Genomic DNA, 21,388 nt, shown 5'->3' on the forward strand with positions numbered 1-21,388 from the left:
TCAATTACGCTACAAACTACTAATCAAAACTTAGAAAATACATATTTTAATCGAAAAATTAAAATTATAAAAGTATTAGCATTAATAATTTTTACATAATATATCGTGGTCTATAATAATCCATGTATTATCTAGAAAATTTCTTCCTACTCCAATACAATCCATTACTTTGAAAGTGGTTTTGTCTCATCCACTAAACCCTATTCATGAGAAATAAAAAATTTGATAGTTGAGGTAAAGGGCCTCATAAGAAAGATTGACTAGATACATTTCTACTTCTATCTTATAGGGAAAATCATAGCTTGTTTTAGATTATTTTTTTCTCATTCCTTCATAGACTTAAGAATTTTAATTGATTGATGATTTTAAACTTTTCATTGGTTTATGAGTAGTTTGATTTCTAATATACAATAACATTATTTTAAACTAACTTGCCACCACATATTTTATGCATATGATGGGTTGATTTTAAATTAACTAGTTTTTCAATTGTGATAACAAAAAAATAAATTAAGTTATATTTTAGAAAAAACCTTGAAGAAGCTAAAAGTTTGAGAGTACATAAAACTTCTAGATATATATAAACTAAAACATTAATTACTTGACATTGTAACTAATACGAAAGAAAAGTTAGACATTAAACTCAAATTTAAACAACTCAATAATAATTGCATGCTTTGAAACATAATGAAAATATATATCACAAGAAAAACTCAAAGACAATATATTAAGTACAATATGATAAGAAAAAAGGCCAACAAGTTCATATCAAACTCATTTTTCATTAATGAGACTTGTTTTAGTATTTTGTGCTACAATAATGAAAGTTATCTTTAAATTTGTAGCATTTAAAATTATTGTTGACTTACTCAAACTCTTTTTTAATGTGTTGTAAATTAATTAGCAATGATTTTATTTTTAGCTTAAGCCATCTTAATTCAAAATCCAATTTTCAATTTATTTTATTTTTTTACATATAATAAGACTATTTTGAACTAACTAATTGTTTCAAATATATTCCTTGAAACATTTGAAAAATATATATTTTCACTGAAATCATTCATATCACATAGTTATTTTCACCCTTACTCCTTACAATTCAAAGATAACTAAATTCCCTAGTCTAACAAAATGATTGCTGATGGTTTTCACACTCTCGTTTAGATAATCAAACCCCTATTATAGTCAGTAATGTCATTGTGATTCTGGTCACTAAAATTAAAACCCCTATTAAATATTATTGCTTTATCTTCCTATTGAAAATTAGAATCCTTATCTCTAACCTGATCAACTCATAATTCTAAATAAAAGTATTTAACCCAAATTTTTAAAGGGAAAAACAAAACAATACTTGATGTTGTCATAAAATTTATAGACGCTTACGACAAAACGATAAGGTTGAATTTGAGAATGTGATAATACAAAAGTTCATAATGGTTTCACTCGTGCTTCCTTATTTCTCTCCGAATTCACGTTTTTTGTGCATCCCTTCTTTGTCTGAATCTAACGCTTCTGAGTATGTTTATTCAAATTCCGAGGCTCGCACAATCCACGTGACAAGGACCAGTTCAAGTTCCACGTTTGAAATCAATTATAGACGATGTGTTAGGAATTTTCCGCTCATTCAAATTAATATCACAGAAAAAATTGCCTAAAATCCATATACAGCATTGTTTATACTTAAATCATCATGAAATAAAGCATACTGCTGATCAGTATGAAACCAACGGTCAGATTCAAATTCTAGAAGAGGGACATCGTTTTAATGCATAATTCTAACTCTTGACGGTCAAATTAAACTTCTCATAGAGTGGTCTCGTTTTTCTTGTTTAAATAGAGGCTATCTATGCATTCTCCTGGCTTAACTGTATTGCTTTGTATTGGATAAAAACTCCAGCATTTTACTACAATGAATAGCCTTGTGGGATGGAGAGCCTGTGCAGTAGTGTGCATGTGGTGGGTGTTTCTTGTAGGAGCTCAGGAAGAAATAAAAGTACTGAATAGGAGTGGGTTTCCACATGGGTTCATATTCGGTGCAGCCTCTGCTTCATATCAGTATGAAGGCGCTGCTAGGGAAGGAGGAAGAAGCCCAAGCATCTGGGATACTTTCTCCCATATCCCAGGTTAACTTTTGCTCTTCTATACATACAATTATCTTTTTATCCATTTCTATCTATTTATTTGCTCTCTTGCAATCTATGTCCGAAAGCTTATTGTAAATGAAACTATGTGCAGGGACAATCGCTGATGGGAGCAATGGGGATGTTGCTGTGGACCAATATCATCGCTATAAGGTGTCGTGCTTATAACATTTGATTCGAATCATATATTTCTCAGATCTATGAATGTACCTTTACCATTTCTTGCCATCTGAATGCATTTTGTGTTGAACTATATTAAAGAGGGATAGTGTAATTTACAGGAGGATGTGAAACTGATGAAGGACATGGGCATGGATGCATATAGGTTTTCTATTTCTTGGTCACGGATACTACCATGTGAGCCATATGTTTTCTTTTTCTAGAGAAATATAGCTAGCGTTTAGGTATTCTATTTCTTGGTCTCCTAAATTGAGTTTTCTTGCGAGAAAGATGGGTCGATCAAAGGTGGAATAAACAAAATTGGAGTGGCGTACTACAATAACCTTATTAACGAACTCCTAAAACATGGTAAAGTGTTTCTCTTTTACTAATATCGATGTGGAAATCACTGCAATACTGTTAAGGTGGTAACCAACTCCTGTCTGTAGATATCAAGCCTTTTGTGACTCTCTTCCATTGGGACCTTCCGCAAGCTCTGGAGGACAAGTATGGAGGTTTTCTCAGCGAGAATATTGTGTATGTAACCCTTCCAAATCATTGAATCCTTGATGCATTACCCACTCGTTTCATTGATTACCCATTTTCCGTGCATAAGGAGATCTGTGATCTGATATATGCAGGCAAGATTTTGAAGCTTACAGTGAATTGTGCTTTCAAGAGTTTGGCGATCGAGTGAAGCACTGGATTACATTAAACGAACCTTATAACTACGCTTATGGAGGATATGACGTTGGGCTAACTCCACCCGGCCGCCATTCCTCTTCCAATGGAAGTTCGAGCACAGGAAATTCTGCAACAGAGCCATATATTGTGACGCATAATCTTCTTCTTTCTCATGCAGCTGCTGTGCGTGTTTATAAGACCAAGTATCAGGTTAGCCACCTTTTAGCCCCAAATTTTCTTGTTCTGCATACAACGGTCAAAATGCCAATCTTCCATTTTTTTTGTGTAGGCGGCACAGAAGGGATTGATCGGAATTACACTAGTAAGCCACTGGTTTCTTCGCTATTCAAAATCACATTCGGACCAGAAAGCCGCCCAAAGGGCCATAGATTTTATGTTTGGTTGGTAAGTAAACGATTTTCTGAAAACTGTCTACTTATGCCCATTTTAGTTACCCGTTCGTATGAATTTGATTGGCTGGGTAAATTTACAGGTATATGGATCCAATTACAAAAGGGAGATACCCCTCAACCATGAGACAGCTTGTTGGCGAGCGGCTACCCAAATTTACTGTCCATCAATCTGCCATTGTGAAAGGTTCATTTGATTTTCTGGGCTTAAATTATTACACAGCTCTCTATGCTGCTGATGTTATAACAGCTCCGAATCCCCTTAACACAAGCTTCACATTGGACTCTCAAACTAATCAAACAGGTACACATCTTTGATTTCTTCTTCCAAAGGGCATGAATTGACGTGATCTAGCAATACTTTATAAAAATTGAACTTAACCTCTGACATGATTTGCTATCGAAATGTGATCAGCTGAGAGAAATGGTATGCTCATCGGACCACAGGCAGGATCGAGTTGGCTTCACGTGTATCCACGTGGTATAAGGGACCTGTTGAAGTATATTAAATACAGATATGACAATCCACTCATTTTCATCACAGAGAATGGTAAAACATTTTATAGTGAATTTAACTATTTTCACTGGACAGTCATTAAAATTTTGGCTATCCCTATACATGGTGCAATAATAAATTTGTTGTTGCTTGTATTTTTTATTAATATATTTTTGTTATAGAAGTAGATTTACTTTGTATAATATCAAAGTTTATCCTTTCAATTAAAAAAATTGAGTATATTTTTATAGGTATTGATGAAAAAAATGATGATACATTGTCATTGGCACAAGCTCTTAATGATACTTGGAGAATCGATTATCACTCCAAACATTTATCATTTGTTCAACAAGCAATAAGGTATTTTTTGTTAAAAAAAATGTTTTTGTTTTTTGCTTTTTAGCTTTTATATACTAGAATATTGTGATGGTTGAATTGCAGGGATGGATCAAACATACAAGGTTACTTTGCATGGTCTTTGTTAGACAACTTTGAGTGGGTAAATGGCTATACTGTTCGGTTTGGTCTTCATTACATAGATTATAAGAATAACTTAAATCGATATCCAAAAGCATCAGTTTATTGGTTTCAGACATTCTTGAAATGAATAAAATATAAAGGTTGCACTTTGTATATCAACAATCAGAGCTATGCCACAACTAAAGTCCTTGTCAAGCATTGCAATGAAAATATGCAAAAGTTGCAATGTACGTAGTTTTCTATGGAATGTTTCCTTTTCTCTAAATTTTTCAATCAAGACTTTGATTTGCAAAATAAAATAAAATAATCAATTATCTATTTAAATATTTATTTATTTTTATGTGTATATCTATCAAAAACTTCTTGTACTTATATTTTCACATATTCTATTCTCAATTATTTCTCTACATATTTAATTTGTTTCTAAAGTGTTGACGAAGATGTTTTTGTACTTTATGGTAGCATGCGAATGCAAAGACGAGTTAAGAAGTTATGGTTAACGTAAATTGGATTTTTGTTTTGGTTTCATGTAGGAAGACTTGGTATCATGAATGGATATATCAGTGGTTGTATACAATAGTTTTCTAGTTTAATTTTTTTATTTTAATACTAGTGAAAGTAATATATAAATAATAAAATCAAATTAATTTATACACTAAATGCTTGAATGCCCCCTTGATTTTATGTATAATAAATTTCATCTTTAGTTTTCAGTTTCAATGGACGAAAGGTAGAGGGTAAATGCATCTAATAATCTAATAATTTGAAGGCTTTGAACCCATGAAATGTGTAATAGATAAATTTGATAAATCGGATATGACAATGTTAATAATCACTTCTTTTGGAGTTCTTGTTTCTTCATTATTTCTAATATTCTTTTAGGTATGGGAAAATGTTATATGATGACAAGTAGGATGAGAACTCCAAAAACAAGTAGGATATAAATGACCAATTTTTAAAAAACTTTACGGTTGCAAACCTTGAGGTATTCCACCACAACAAGATTGTCATCATGGTGTGGACCTCGAGATCAGTTTTGTTAGAATGGCACTTTTACAAATAATAATTTTCACCCTTCCAGCTTAGGGATTTCATTTCTTACCGTAACTCTCTCCTTGTCTATGTTTCACCCTCTATTTCATCTCCTAATAATATCCCTCTATGATGAGTCCCTCTCAGTCCAAATCTACAGCCTACAAATGGTTGGCATGATCAAAGATTGGATGGATATACAAATGACGTAACTATTAATGGTAAGCTAAAATGTTTTGTGGGAGGAAAAGGAGAGCCTAGCGGAATCACAAGGAGATTTTGACAAAATGGGTTCACAAAAAGCGAAAAACAATTTGGTCATCTAGGAGACACTAGTCCTTGCTAATGTGGGTAGGTCTAATGATGAGGTTGTTTTAAAAGTAACCTTTTGATAAGGTCTCCTTGAAACCCAGATATTTGAACTCCAAAATAGGGCCTTGACTAGTTAGTTTTATAGCTATAACCTTGAAATTTCTAAATTATCCTTATGGGTTCGAAGTTCTTGGTCTAATATCCTTGAACTTTTTTTCCTCGATGGTGGTGAGGAGATTTTAATTGCAATATTTTTTGATAAGAAAGATAGAGATCTAGTTCATAGATCTATGTCATGGTTCTTAGATTCATTTTCTTGTTCACACAAGGATGGATGCCAAATTTTGATCCTACCAGGGTGTCTATGAAGTTTGTTCCTTTCTCAGTCATGTTACCCACTCTTCCTTTGGAATATCAAGATCTTCATATTGTGCAAACCCTTGCTAATCAAATGGGTATTTTCTGAAGCATGATTTTAAACTATTTCAACATACTAGTCTTCATGTTAGGGTTTTTGTCTTACTAGATCTGACTAAATCTTTTCCAACCAATATTTTAATTCAATCTCAATTTGTATCCTGCCTACAAAACATTGTTATTGAAGATCCATCTATGGTAGTCTCCCATCATAATCAATTGTGTTATTTCACTTCTGATTTCTTAACGATGGGAAATGTTGATATCAGAGATCATGAAGATCTAGTTTCCAATACAAAAGTATGCTCTTTTGCAAGGACCCAAGAGAGCTTCCTCTTCTCTAAAAATAACCTCTAGTAGGAGAGATATACTCAAGGTCCACTTCAAAGAAATATATTGTCTCATTCTACAATAGTGGATTTGGTTTCTTGGTCTCCATCTCGTCTACAAACATATGATGTGCCAAGTAATAAGGTGTTAGAAGTGAGCTATGGCAAAAAGAGGTCTTCTTTTTGAATTGATGTTTCTATCCAAATATCACATGTTTTTTTAGGGGTTTTCTTACCCTTGTTAGTGTTCTCAACATCCTTTCCAATTAGTTCTATTGATAAAAAAAATCATGTAATGGAATGCTTTAAGGGAGCTAGTTTTCAGAGGGAGAAATTAATGACTCTTCCATGTTATATTCTACAATCTCCCTTGAATACACACATGTTGGAGAGTTTTGAGAAAACAATTCTTAGCTATGAGGAAGATTCTAGACAAGCATTATGTTAATTCTTTTCAAACTTTAAAAAAGCTACTTTTTTGTTTTGGATCCTGATTCTATTATTGATGAAATGGTTATAAAAGTGTGTATTCAAAAAATAAAGCAGATTGAACATGAATTTTTGGGAGAAGAGGATTAACAAATTTTTAAAGAGGATTACCTCATGGGTAATGATCAATCAGTATAGGAAGAGGAATTTCTACATCAGATTTATGGAGGGAGGAATGTGTTGAATTTTTTGTAAAAATTGATAAGGTGATGAGTTCATCTCCATTGGTTAGAGAATCCGAGTCTCTTCAACTTGAAATTTATCTTTAGGATTTAGGTTTAGACTCTACTCGGCTAGATATACACCAAAAACCTTTATCCCCCCATAAACAAACATCTATGTCAAGGTAGCCAAAGAGTAAATGAGATGAATTTTCTAGGAGCAAAAAATCAAAGGTAGAAATTAAAGGAGGTAATTAGACTACATTATACAATAAAATGGGACTGTGGAGAGTATGTTGTTCTCCACGTTATCCATAAAAATTATAAGTTGGAATGGTAGGGTCTTAAATACCCCTAACAAAACATGCCTTCAAAAGGCTCGCGTGGATTCTTGTCGGGTAGATTTAGTAATGTTGCAATAGACTGGATTTTTAGATTGAGAAAGCTCTCAATTGTTCAACGCTTGTAAAAATGGAGGTATATTGAAAATTCATATTTGGGGGCTTCAAGAGGGCTTCCCAATATTTTTAAGTGTAAAAAATATTCAACTTCATAAAATACAATCTAAGGATAACTATATGTTGGCAATTTGGCACTAAGTTGTCATTGATGTCAACCGGTTTGGCAAGGTCACCGGTAAGTTAGAAGTGGTGACATATATGATGGTGATACAAGTGAGAGTGAGTATAAAGAAGGAAGGCTACCGGTACAAATGACTCAGGTTAGCTACAGGTAAAGAAGGCTTATCGGTAAGGCATAAACCGAAAAGAAGGCACATCAACTAATGGACGACTGGTGAACAGAATCAAAAGAATGGTTGATGGTCATACCGGTGAGATAAGCTAAATCGATAGTCAACCTGGTTCGACAGAGTATGTCAAACTGATATACGAATCCAAGCAAAGGAGGATGTCGACAAGCATGACAATTGGATGCTAGGTGGAGGTATTGCACACATCAGTGGAGTGTGCATCGATGTAAAAATCTGCATGCAGGTTGGCTGTAATGAGGAACCTGCAAGTCACAGACGATGCCAGAAGATTGCGTTTCGAGGAAGGCTAGCTGGAAAAGAAATCACACTGATCTTGAAAGAACATTTGATTTTTGTACCTCATAGGTGAAGGAAACAGCAAAGCCATTAATGGCAAGTGACAGAGAAAAGTAGAAAAGGATGGTGTAGACCTCCAGATTTAGAAAACGCACATTGGAATGCAAAGTTTGGCTGGAGATTGATCGTTGTCATAAAGATCACATCTTGAAAAGCGGATTGAATAAATGGGGATTTGGATTGAGTTGGAAAAGGAAAACCTAACATGGCAGTGTTTGAATGCATTCTTGGCGGGAATCTATGATTATAAATATACAAGCTCAAAATAGAAAAGATGGATGCTTGTAGAGAAGAAAAAGAGAAAAGAGAGCTTAAGTGCAGAGCAGGATCATTTTGCCTTAGAATTTATTCTAAGAAAGCTACAGAGTGAGTGAGAAAGTAGACTGGTGAGAGGGTTTTACTGGCAGTGATTGAGTACCAGTATAACTGTAGAAGGTGCAACAATTAAGCAAACTGGTGAGGTGTGTTAGAGCAAGACAACATCCAAGTGTGACACAGTAAGTTGTGAGACTATGTGAGAGAGAGAGAGAGAGAGAGAGAGAGAGAGAGAAGAGAGGCCAAGAATTAGAGAGAGTGATCTCACAACTGGTAGTGTGAGATCTAGTGGAGAAGAAAAGACTGTCAACTGGCAGTAAGCCATTTGATCAAGAGTAGCAAAATTCATTTGCAACAAGAAGCCTTAACTATGTCTAAATTATTTTTCAATATATACATCACCAAGTTGGAGCTTGGTGCAAGGGTTGGTGCTCCTTGGGTTGGTCCCCTGAAACAAAAGGGCTTGGTGCTCTTTGGAAAGTTGCCTTAAATCTTTGTAATCCAATTTTTTACTTGTGAGGCTCGATTGGAGCAATAGTCTCCAACAACATTTCTCAGTTAGGTTTTTCCCATATTGGGTTTTCCTCATATATCTGGTGTTGTGGGTTGCATTTATGTGATTTTTCTCTTTGGTTTCCTTTTTTGCTTTACTGGTTTGATTGTTTGGTGCTTAAGATAATAACTGGTACTCTTAAGTTATTTTAAAAGTAAAAGAGTTTAGGAACCATTGATTCACCCCTTTCTCAGTGGTTCTCTGTGTTCAACAATTGGTATAAGAGCATAGGTTCCTAGTTGTTTATAAACCTTGGCTAGTTTTTGAACTTGAACACAATGGTAAGAAATGAGTCTTCTTCCTCAAAAGCCCCCATGCTTGATGGATCTAACTACGCCTTTTGGAGCAGAAGAATGGAGACCTATATTTCCTCCCTTGGTTTTGATGTGTGGATGTCTTTTAAGGATGGGTATTTTGTCCCTAGTGTTCTTCTCATTGATCCAAATGCCAAGAAGGAGTATGAGAACAATGCAAAAGTCAAACATGCTATCTTGAGTGGACTGTCTGATAATGAATATGTCAAAGTCATGCATTATGCATCAGCCAAGCAAACTTGGGATAAATTGCAGAGATTATTTGAAGGAGATGCAAAAGTCAAAGAGACCAAGCTACAAGCACTAAGGGGCCACTTGAAGGTATCAAGATGAAGGATGATTAAAATGTTGCAGATTATCTTCACAAATTTGATGAAACTATGAATACCACCAAAGGGCTTGGTGAAGAAATTGCAGATGAGATCCTTGTAAAGAAGGTACTTATGTGTCTTACACCTAAGTATGATACAAAGGTGTATGCCATAGAAGAAGCCAAGGATCTGGAGATCTTTTTAATGGATGAACTATTTGCCTCACTAATAGCCTATGAGATGAGAACGGTCGGTGATGCTTCCTTAAGAAAAGAAGTAGCATTCAACATCAATCCTAGCTACAAGTGCAAAAGTCTCACCATAATCAATTCCTTCCTTTTGAGAATATCCTTTACAAACAAATCTAGCTTTATTCCTTTCAACTTGTCCATCTTCATTTTATTTATTCCTAAAAAACCCATTTAGTTCCAATAACTCTTATTTTTAGGTTGGGGAACTAAAATTCATGTGTTATTCTTCTCTATTTGATCTAACTCTTCTTCCATAGATTTCATCCAACATTCATCTTTACATGCCTCAATTACTAATACCGGTTCAACTTGATAAATTGAACATAGCTCATTAGTTGTTAATCTCCTTCTTGTCATCACTCCATTGTTCTTATCCCAAATGATCTGATCTTCTGAATGATTCAACGTTACATACCTAGGAGTCTTCTGATTCTCGGTTCCTCTTTCCTCTTCTTCAGTTACTGTTGAATTTTTTGAGACTACCACAGTAACTGGTTCAACATTTTGTTCCGGTAAAGGTGTTACAGGTTCAGTAATGATCATTTCCATTGCTGGTTCTTGCTCGTGAACTCCGATTTGACTTTTATTCATCTCATCCACCTTAACATTAGCGCTCTCCACAATTCTCTGCAATCTCTTTTTATAACATCTATATGCTTTTCTTTCATTAGAATAACCAAGAAATATTCCTTCATCACATCTAGGATCAAATTTTCTAATTTTATCATCTCTACTCATATAACATTTACTACCAAACATTCTGAAATACTTAATTGTAGGTGTATTGCCAAACCATAATTCATAAGGTGTCTTACCGGTTTCTCCTTTGACATGTACTCTATTGAATGTATAGACTGTTGTGCTCTTCTTCTCTCCAGTAGATATGAGGAAGATAAGCTTCCCTCATCATTGTTCAAGCAGCATCCAAGATAGTTATGTTCTTTACTTCCACAACTCCATTTAGTTGAGGTGTCCGAGGAGCAGAAAATTGTCTCCTTATGCCATGCCGCTCACAAATGTTATTAAACTCACTAGATGTGAATTCTCCACCATGATCTGACCTTAAACACTTAATCTTCAAGCATGTCTCAGTTTCAACTTTAGCCTTAAAGATTTTAAACTTTTCAAAAGGCTCAGACTTCTCCCTTAGAAAAGTAACCCACATCATTCTAGAATAATTATCAATGATTAGCATAAAATGTCTATCACCTTCAAAACTTTTAATTCTAGAAGGGCCACACAAATCTGTATGAATATGATCAAGAAGATCATTAGATTTGTCTTGTACACTCTTAAAAGAGCTTCTGACATATTTTCCCATTTGACATTCTTTATGTACTAGAATATAGGGCTTCACAATATTAGGTATATCTCTAACTGCCTTAGTTGAACTGATCTTTACCATGCAATCAAAATTCACATGACATAACCTTTTTTGCCATAGCCAACTCTCATCAATTTGTGCAATCAAACATGTCTTCTCACTGGAATTCAAATGAAATATATTACCTTTTTTCTAAGTACCAGTTGCAATCTTCAATCCAGATCTATTAATGATTTTGCATTTTCTATCCTTGAATTATAATTGAAATCCCTTATCCACCAACTATCCTACACTCAAAAGATTATGCCTTAAACCTTCAACATAATAAATATTATCAATATTGTGCTTACAATCTAATGATATAGTTCCTTTTCCTTTGATCATACATACTTTTTCATATCATCCAATTCCTTTGCATACAAATCTTTCCAATCTTCCTTGCCGGTTGATGATGAAAATGCATGAAAAGCAGGTTCAGACTTCACAACTCTAAAAGGTCCAAATTTTTCATGCTCAAAAGCAAATAATTTCCCAACCTAGGTACCTCTATTGACAGAAGTATTAGCTGTTGTTCTCAATTCATTAATTGCAGTAGCCTTCATTTTATAAGCCAGTGGCAAAGCTCACAGAACTTTAGAAACTATTTCATCTTCACTCAGATATCCACCACATCATTGAATGCCTATAACAATTTCACTTAGCCTTTCCATGAATGTAGTAATCCTTTCATCTTCTTCCATCTTCAACTTTTTATATCTCACCCAGTAACCATCAAGTTTAGCAATCTTAACAGTAGGGCCACCTTCATTAAGAGTCTCCAACTTGTCCCATATAGCCTTTGTTATTGATTTGTCAGTTAATTCCATTATTTGCTGATAAGAAAGTGCACACAAGAGGGTTTCTCTAGCTCTACAAACATTCTCAAGCTCCTTATCCAAGTTTCCCAGAGGAGGATTGCCAGATGCTGTATTAAAAAGAGTTATACCATTCTTTGTGATTTCCCAAATTTCCTTATCGAGACATCTCAGATGAGTCTCCATCCAAATCTTCCATACTCTGTAATTTGTTCCATCAAGCCTAGGAATTTCTCTCCGAAAGATAGCAGCAGATGAACTAGATGAACTTGAACTATTAGTCACCATAGGATCTTCCTCAAGTAGTTATTCTTCTGCAGAGAGGACCAGAGCTCTGATACCAATTGTTAGACAATTCAAAGAACCAAAAGACAATTGAGAAGGGGGGGGGGGTGAATTAGTTGTCACTAGATTACTAGAACCTTAAGAAATGAAAACTCTAATACAGGAACCCAAAAGATCAATACCGGAATGCATAAACCAATTACCAAAATAGCAAATTTACCAATTGTAGTCACACAAATCTGTCCATTTTAATTAAATGAATATTTCGTATTTATTTGATTAAAAATCCACTAGCCACCAATTAATTAAATTAATATTTAATTAAATCATCTCCAAACATTCTTCTATTAATTAAATAAATTATTCAATTTATTTTAATTAATTCATTAAATCAAATTTCATTCAATTAATTAAATAAAATCTATTTATTTAATTAAATCCCCCTATTCCTCTTTTAAATAAATTAAATAAAACATTTATTTAAATCATTATCCCCACCCCACTTGCATTTTCCTACAAATGCAACTTGCACACATTTTGAAATAAATGAATTTTTATTTTAATAAAATCCTATTTTCCCTCACCCACCAAATCCACTTGCAAAATCTAATCCCCTTCTAGATTCTTCTAACCCCTTCCTAATTAGCCTAATCCATCCCCTAATTATTGTCACATTCCTAAGCAAAATGGAGTCACTTCTCAAATGGCCCAAAGTCTTGGATAACCATTGAAGGTTTTCAACCTTCAACCACCAAAAACCCCAAAGTCTTTGAAAACCATTAAAGGCTTCCAACTTTCAACCACTTAATCCCCAAAGTCTCCAATAACCATTAATGGTTAATTCAACTCTCCCACATGGTTAAAACATTTGTTTTGACTCAACCTCTACCCAACCCAAGGGTCTCATCAGGTCATTAATGCTTTGACCATGATTATCTCTTAATCATTTGCACAAAGGTTTATCCTTGGATTAACTCTTAATCCAGTAGGTAAGCCTAACTTAGACTTGACCCTTAGCCTTTAGATAACCATGAGGTCTTCTCAGGCCTTTAATGCCTCCAACCTCTTCTCTCAACCCAATCCTGTGTTGACACTTGTCACCATTTCATTGGTGCAAATTGTGCACATGGATCCCCAACTTTCAAGCTTGACCCTTGATTAAACCTTTCAATCCTGGCCATCCATTGCTCCATTTTTCCTATAAATAGAGCCCATTCCTTCATAATCCAGATCCTGAAAACTTGTATGCATTTAGACTATAGCCATTTTAGAGAGCATTTAGCATAGCATAATTAAATATTGTCTTTTGGTTAAAACACATCATTTTAAGCATTAAAATAGCTTTTCATTTCATGTTTAGAGCTATTCTACAATCTCAATCCTCCATAAGCATCCATAGTGCAAAAAGCTGCTGAGAGCTACACTATTTTGGAACTTGGAGAGGAGAGGAACAAGGGAGAAGAAGCTAAGGCCATGCTAAGAGGCAGTTGGAGATGTCTCATGATCATTTGTTCTATTTATTAGATATATTTAGCATGTCTCTTTTAGTGTCTCTTTTGGAATGCCTTCATATGTTTTAGTTTTAGATTGATTAACTCTAACATCTTGTGTGTTTTTATGTTGATTGATCTTGGACTAACATTGTGCCATTTAGGAGGGCATCATTTGGTGAACCCGACGTGAATCGAACACGCAACCTTCTGATCTTTTGTTTTTAAAAATTAACATTTTTGCTTGTTGAAACTGCCACACAGGTCGCGCTTCGGCGCTATTGAACGCGTTCTAGCGCTATTGCAACATTTTCTTTTAGCGCTATTGTCCATATAATAGCGCTAATGAAAAAGTTTTAGCGCTATTGATTCCATTCTGGCGCCTTTGTCACATTTCTAGCGCTATTGCAACTGTTTTAGCGCTTTTGACTTTCCGGATTTTTCTATTATTTCAGCGCTACTGTGTAAAATAGCGCTTCTGCGACCGCAGACTAGCGCTATTGTATTAATTAGCGCTTTTGTAAAAAAAAGGCAGAATAGCGCTATTGCGACAGAGTGTTGTCCAATTCGCTTTGTAACCCAAAATCAGCATTTAGGCTTGTGTAAGCCCACACTAACGCTTTGACTATTGACCAGGTGCAGGTTCTAATCTTTTTGTGTGCAGGGAAAGGAGTTAGTAGATGCTCTAAAAAAAAAATCTTTCTTTTTACTTTCTTTAAAAAAAATTGGCTAAAAAGAATTCATTTTTCCCTTATTGCATAAGTTAAAATAAACCTCACATCTCATTTTGGAGTGCATAAAATGAACCTCAAATTTGTTTTTGGTGCTTAAAACAAATTCATCTTTCTTTATTTGCAAGGTAAAAAGAACAACAAAATTCAAACATTTGTTTTCTTGCAAGTTAGGAAACACACTTTATTTGGTGCTTAAAACCAAACAATTCCATTTTCTTGCATCAAATCTAAAAATCACAAGCCACACTTCAAATTTTGGTGCAAATAAAATACACAATCCACTTGTCTTCATTTTGGCAAAAACAAATTTTCCTTCATGCAATCGTGTTTTTCATTAAGTTGACCAGGATTTCTCAATTCTAGATTACAAAACATATTGCTTTGAAGCTAAAAATGAACACCATGGCTGTTGGAGCAACATCTCCAAATAGTTAGATCATCTTTGCAAATGTTGGATTAAAAAGAACAAGTGAATTTCGTGTTTGGCATGCTTGTGCACAAAAGTCAGTCGAGTGGACCTACTTCTAACACACACTATCCTCTCCCTTGGCTCTCGTGGTCCTAGGTGCAAGAGAAAAGTGTTAGTAACACTCAAAATTTTATTTTTTAAGAGAGGCCTGCCAAGGGATCGATACTCTTGGGAACGACCTCGAGCGGTAAATCCTTCGAGCCGCTATAGAAATCAGGTGAGAGCGAAAGCTGTAGCCTTGGGTATAGCTGTTCCTACAGTGTAACTGGCCGAAAGGACAAATGGGCCCCACCACCAGTTACAAGGCTCTTAAGTGAGTCACTGCAGAATGAACTTATGTCCAAAACCATCGAACATGACTAAACACTTTTAAGTAGTAGCCCACCTGTTCTATTGATTGAGGATATTTGAGGTATAATTTAGTGCAAGAGCATAGATGGTTTTGCTCCCAAGATACTCACCATACATATTTCCTTGAGTAGAAACATAGCTTTTTGAAAAGTCACTTGTGGCTTGATAAAAGTGGTGACTCCCCCATCATAGGGATCATCTATTTGTTCTGCTCGCGCAAGACTTAGTATATCACATCCTTACCTGCCACGGCGGGATTCATAAGGTATGTAGTACCAAAGTCGAAGAAATATCAAGATGTGGGCTAAATTTATCACAACTGGCCATTTGACCTTAGGGATAAAGAGTGTTTGAAGTGTGTTCGTTTTACAGACCTAGAGCAAATTGAGCCGACATCAGGCTTTGGAATTACACCTTAAAATACATCTAAAGGAAGGGTCAAAAACAAGTCCAAGGATTGGGTTGATCTAGACCCATACTCATTTGTGCCTTTAAGGCTACAATCTTGTGTTTGTGTGCTTGCTTTGTTTTCTTGTCAAAGAAAAATCAGAAAATCACTTTCAAAAACAAAGTACTCATCCAACATCTGTCAAACACAACCAAAAACATCAAAAACAAAGTGCAAACAACACAGAGTCACAACTTTTATGACCATTCTTCACATCTTGCGAAAGAGGAAGGGTCATCAGAATATTACCTTGAAAAGAAGATCATTGAGCTCAAAGGCATTAATCAAAAGGAGGAAATTCTTCAATCACAATAGACAAATCTTTGTCTCACATAGAGTCTTTCTACATCGCATGCGTCTATACCTTCAAGGTAAAACAAACGAGTTTGATTCAGAATCATTGAACATCAGAGCTTTTATGCAATATAGAGCTTTGAGTTATCACAAAAATCAAGGAGGAAAGATTAAATCTAATTTCTTCCCAAACATCTGTATCACCTACAACACACCTCGAGAAGTGCCACCAACGCCTGAAAGGGAAGAGGTAGAGTTTGTCCCATTTGTGACACAAAGTTTTTATTGAAAGTTGAAAAACAAAAGCATCCAGTATCTTATTCATACATCATCACTTCATCATCAATCCATCCCAAAATTCTCAAAGCATTAAGAGGTTCTTGTCCCACGATTCCTTTTTAGATATTGCTTGAAATCAAACACATCCCATCACTTTTTAGATTGTTTCTACATCTAGGATAAGCTCATCCTAAGAGACACATCTACGCAGGTTAAAACTAGTTCATGAGTGAATCCTCTCATTGCTAGGTAGTCAAAATCTGTAACACATCTCAGATTTCTCTACACCTTATCACATCCAAAATCTTATCAAAACAAACAAGCAATTCAAAGAAGGAATTTCGGTTGCATCTACCTTAAAGTGCTAGAGATCTACATACCACCAATCCACTAAAATCATCAATCCTTCATCAAACAACTCATCATCATCTTCAATCAACTTCAACACAAACTTGCAAACAAAATGGCTCAAACTCGATCACGGTCAAGGCAACGAGAAATTGGAATTGAAGGACATGACCCAAAAACAACCAATAATGATCATCAAATGTTCAAGAATCCACTTCCATCGCAAGATCAAAGGGGTCCTTCCACGTCCAGACGAGGTCCTGATACCACTGATTATACGCAGGCTGCGTATAATTACACTGTCAATCACCTGTATGATGCTAGTGAACAAATTGCAACTATCACCTTCAAAAATCCCACCTCAAATTGCAATGTTGTTACACGTCGTGGCAAGGTCACCATAAAGGCAGCTCCACAAGGCACCACCTCCGTCCCAAAGCAGTACAATCTTGTGGAACAATTAGACAAAACCCCTGCACTTATATCCATTTTGGAGCTTTTGCGTCTGTCACCCTCTTATAAAACAATCTTGGATCAAGCACTCCAAGAAGCGTCAGTCCCTGCAAACCTGAACACGGACCAATTTCAAGCCATGGTTGGAAATCTAAAGTCATCATCTTGTCTCACTTTTTCTGAAAATGACAACTCTTCCTTCCAGCAACCTCATAACGCCTCACTCCACATTGAAGGCTTTGTCAACCAACACAGGATCAAGCGAGTCTTGATTGATAATGGAGCAGGCCTAAACATTTGCACACTACAGTTGGTCACAGCATTGGGCTATGCAGTAGAATCAGTGGATCCTCGCAAGAAGATCACCATCAAGGCCTATGATGATGCAGAGCGTTCATCCAAAGGAGCTGTGGTACTACCAATCCGAGTGGGCCCTGTGGTAAAACACATAATCTGTCAGGTTCTGGACCTTCCTCTGCCATATAATCTATTATTAGGGAGACCTTGGATACATGCCATGCAAGCTGTTCCATCTACCTACCATCAATGTATCAAGTTCCCACATAATGGTGCAGAGATCACAATCCTGGGCGATGCAAATCCCTTTGCATTTTGCCATAATATCAGCCATCAACCAGAAATTACTGTTCCTAATAATAGGGAAGCCATTTCCTCCACATCATATGTAAATCCCGCCTCTCTTGCCAGTTCAAACACCCCTATACCCAAGCAAGAAAAGCTTAAGATGAAAATCGCAGAGGAAGGTCCTGGAGAATACAACTTGAGTCAGCTCTTTTGTGTGGGACAAATGCCCACTTCTCCTAGAACACATGGTAAACCACAGCAGTTGCTCCAGCAACCACTAATCACGCCAGCATGTGCCTTAACGCCTTTCATCCTTGGAAAGAGTCAAGAGGAAGAAACACAAGATGAGGACCTAGCGGACTGGATCTATAAAGATCCCATCACCACTGACAAACCGCAAGTTACACTTCCTATGGAACAATATGGCAAAGGCCTCCTCATTATGCAAAGAATGGGATATGATGGTCAGAGTGCTTTGGGATACTGCAAACAAGGACGACACGAACCTCTACTACCAGAATTCAAGCCCAAAGGTAATACAGGCCTTGGCTTTGAAAAAGAGATCCTTCCTAAACTCAGATTCAAAGGAAAACCCAGCAAACCATTTTGCCCACCTACTGCAAAGAGGATACCTTTCATAATCAAAGCACCATCAAGCACTATCCCCACTGCCCCATCGAGGCTCACAAACCTACCACAACCATCTACAATGCCAATCATCCCACCAAATGAACCAGTAATACCACCAGCAGTAGCAACTGCATCAAAACCCGCCACGACATCTATGGCACCAGTAATTCCAGCAGAAGCCACTGAGTCACCATTACCGATACTTCCAGTGACAAATCCATTAAACCCCATCACAATTCCTGCAACACCAATCACTACAAGGATACATAAACCAATCACACCTGCAGTATTTAACTCCAAAGACATCCCAGTATGGTATAGCAATCGGATGTTGGAAAGTGATTCAGAGACCGACTCACATGAGTGGGAATTCGATTCAGTGCAACTTAACACTTCAGATGAGGAAGACACATCACCACCTCCGCCACGCAAAGACATTCCTGTTTACGGAGAAGCACAGATAAAGACCACTTGGGTACCTGAGCTGGAAACATCTTCCATAGACCCTACGTCTCATCCTACGCCTGATTCTGACAGGGAGAGTACCATCAACGACCTTCACCACACTGTCTTAACCCTCACTGATACATCTCCCGCACTTAACCTAATCGATGACGTAATGCCCATTGTCCACCCTGAACTCATCGAATGGAACCAACCAAATCCCCCATGTCTTGACCTCTTCCAAAACGATGAGGCTATCATTGACTTTTTGGAATTAAGGGATAATCTACCAAGCGGGGATCACAAAGCTGGATTCGCCATTCAACTTAATAGCACAGCATACTTCGGAGCGGATGCCAAACCCTTCAGCTGCAAAAATATAACATTAAAACATGGATCTTCCAGTGAAAACCACACTGTGGCACTGTTTGATCCAACAAAAGTAAAAAGAAAGAGCGTATCCAACGGTGAAAACCTCTCTGAGGCGCCTGAGGATGAAGGGTTTGACATTCTCCCTGCTAGTACACAACAGGAACGATCGACGATTCTCATCGAGGAAACCAAAGAATACAATGTGGGGACTCCTGAAAACCCTCATATCATACATCTAGCATCTCTTCTCACTACAGAGGAACAGCCTCAATTCATAGAATTCTTCCAACAGCGTCAGATCAACTTTGCATGGTCATATGCAGACATGCCTGGGCTTGACCCTGATTTAGTCATGCATCATCTCACAGTAGCAAAAGGAGCCAAACCTGTCAAGCAGAAGCTTCGTAAGATGCATCCTCAGATTGTCGTGCTAGTCAAAACAGAACTCAAGAAACTCCTGGATGTTGGTTTCATTAGACCAATTGATTATGCAGAATGGATCTCCAACATTGTACCAGTTGGCAAACCAAAAGGGGGCATTCGCATTTGTACAGACTTCAGAGATCTGAATAAGGCATGTCCTAAAGATGACTTCCCCCTACCAAATATCGACATCATAGTGGATTTGACAGCAGGACATGCCATGCTTTCACTCATGGATGGCTTTTCAGGATACAATCAAATAAAGATCGCACCAGAGGACCAACATAAGACAGCCTTCACATGTCCATGGGGCACATACTGCTGGAATGTAATGCCTTTTGGTCTAAAGAATGCAGGAGCGACCTATCAAAGAGCAATGACCACCATCTTCCATGACATGATGCATACTATAATGGAAGATTATGTGGATGATTTACTAGCAAAATCACTTACTAGAGAAGGACATCTTCACATCTTAGATACAATCTTTGATAGACTGGAACAATACCATGTTCGACTCAACCCAAAGAAATGTGTCTTCGGAGTGACCTCCGGGAAGCTTCTAGGATACATTGTCTCAAGCAAAGGCATTGAGGTCGATCCAGCAAAGGTTAAAGCAATAATGGACATGCCACCTCCAAAGAATATCAGTCAGCTAAGAACACTACAAGGACGGCTTCAATCTATCCGCAGATTCATTGCACAATTGGCTGATAAGTGTCACCCATTCACACACCTACTACACAAGAACATCCGCTTTCAGTGGGATGACAGATGCCAGCAAGCATTTCAGGCGCTTAAAGACTATCTCATGAATCCACCATTGCTGATGCCACCAGATCCAAGTAGACCGTTGTTACTTTATATCTCAGCAACAAGTACAGCACTGGGTGTGCTACTGGCACAACATAATGCAGAAGGTAAAGAGTGTGCTATTTACTACATCTCTCGCACACTGGTGGGCTATGAACTCAATTACACACCTATTGAGCGAGCTTGCCTAGCAGTAATCTTGGCAGCCACCAAACTAAGGCACTATCTGTTAACACACAAGGTACAACTCATTGCAAAGATTGATCCACTCAAGTATTTACTCAGCAAAGCAGCATTGATAGGTCGCTTAGCCAAATGGGTAATGATTCTAAGTGAATTTGACATTGAGTATGTGGACCGTAAAGCTATCAAAGGGCAGGTCATTGCAGATCAGTTGGCTGATGCACCTCTCATAGGTGATCATCCCCTCATTTCCAATTTTCCAGATGAAGAGATATTCATGCTCACAGAAGTACAACCATGGAAGCTATATTTTGATGGTTCATACACTAGGCACGGCTCGGGGGCAGGCATTCTGTTTATCACACCTCAAGGTGATAGCATCCCGAAGTCTTACAGGCTCACATTTCCATGCACAAACAACATAGCAGAATATGAGGCTTTGATCACAGGACTCAGGCTAGCCATACAATGGAAACTAAAAGAACTACAAGTATATGGCGACTCACAACTGGTCATTCGACAAGCAACAGATGAGTATCAGACCAAAGATGATAAACTCATGCCATATAAGCAAATGGTGGACACTCTAAAGACATCATTTACTACTATCACTTTTGAGCAGATACCAAGAGATCAGAATCGAGCTG

The 21,388-nt window shown here is 36.8% G+C and overlaps 1 protein-coding gene across 1 annotated transcript; it reads left to right on the forward strand.

Moving 5' to 3' along the window:
• Positions 1–1,899: 1,899 nt before the first annotated feature.
• Positions 1,900–4,551, forward strand: LOC131859426 (beta-glucosidase 12-like). Its single transcript, XM_059213146.1, has 11 exons — positions 1,900–2,123; positions 2,236–2,294; positions 2,423–2,498; positions 2,592–2,669; positions 2,750–2,837; positions 2,942–3,194; positions 3,274–3,389; positions 3,478–3,698; positions 3,810–3,944; positions 4,142–4,250; positions 4,332–4,551. The coding sequence occupies exons 1-11, from the start codon at positions 1,910–1,912 to the stop codon at positions 4,495–4,497; spliced, it is 1,515 nt and encodes a 504-aa protein (XP_059069129.1). The 5' UTR covers positions 1,900–1,909; the 3' UTR covers positions 4,498–4,551.
• Positions 4,552–21,388: the final 16,837 nt, after the last annotated feature.

Source organism: Cryptomeria japonica, chromosome 10 (assembly GCF_030272615.1).
Source record: "Cryptomeria japonica chromosome 10, Sugi_1.0, whole genome shotgun sequence".
In the NCBI taxonomy this organism is placed as follows: domain Eukaryota; kingdom Viridiplantae; phylum Streptophyta; class Pinopsida; order Cupressales; family Cupressaceae; genus Cryptomeria; species Cryptomeria japonica.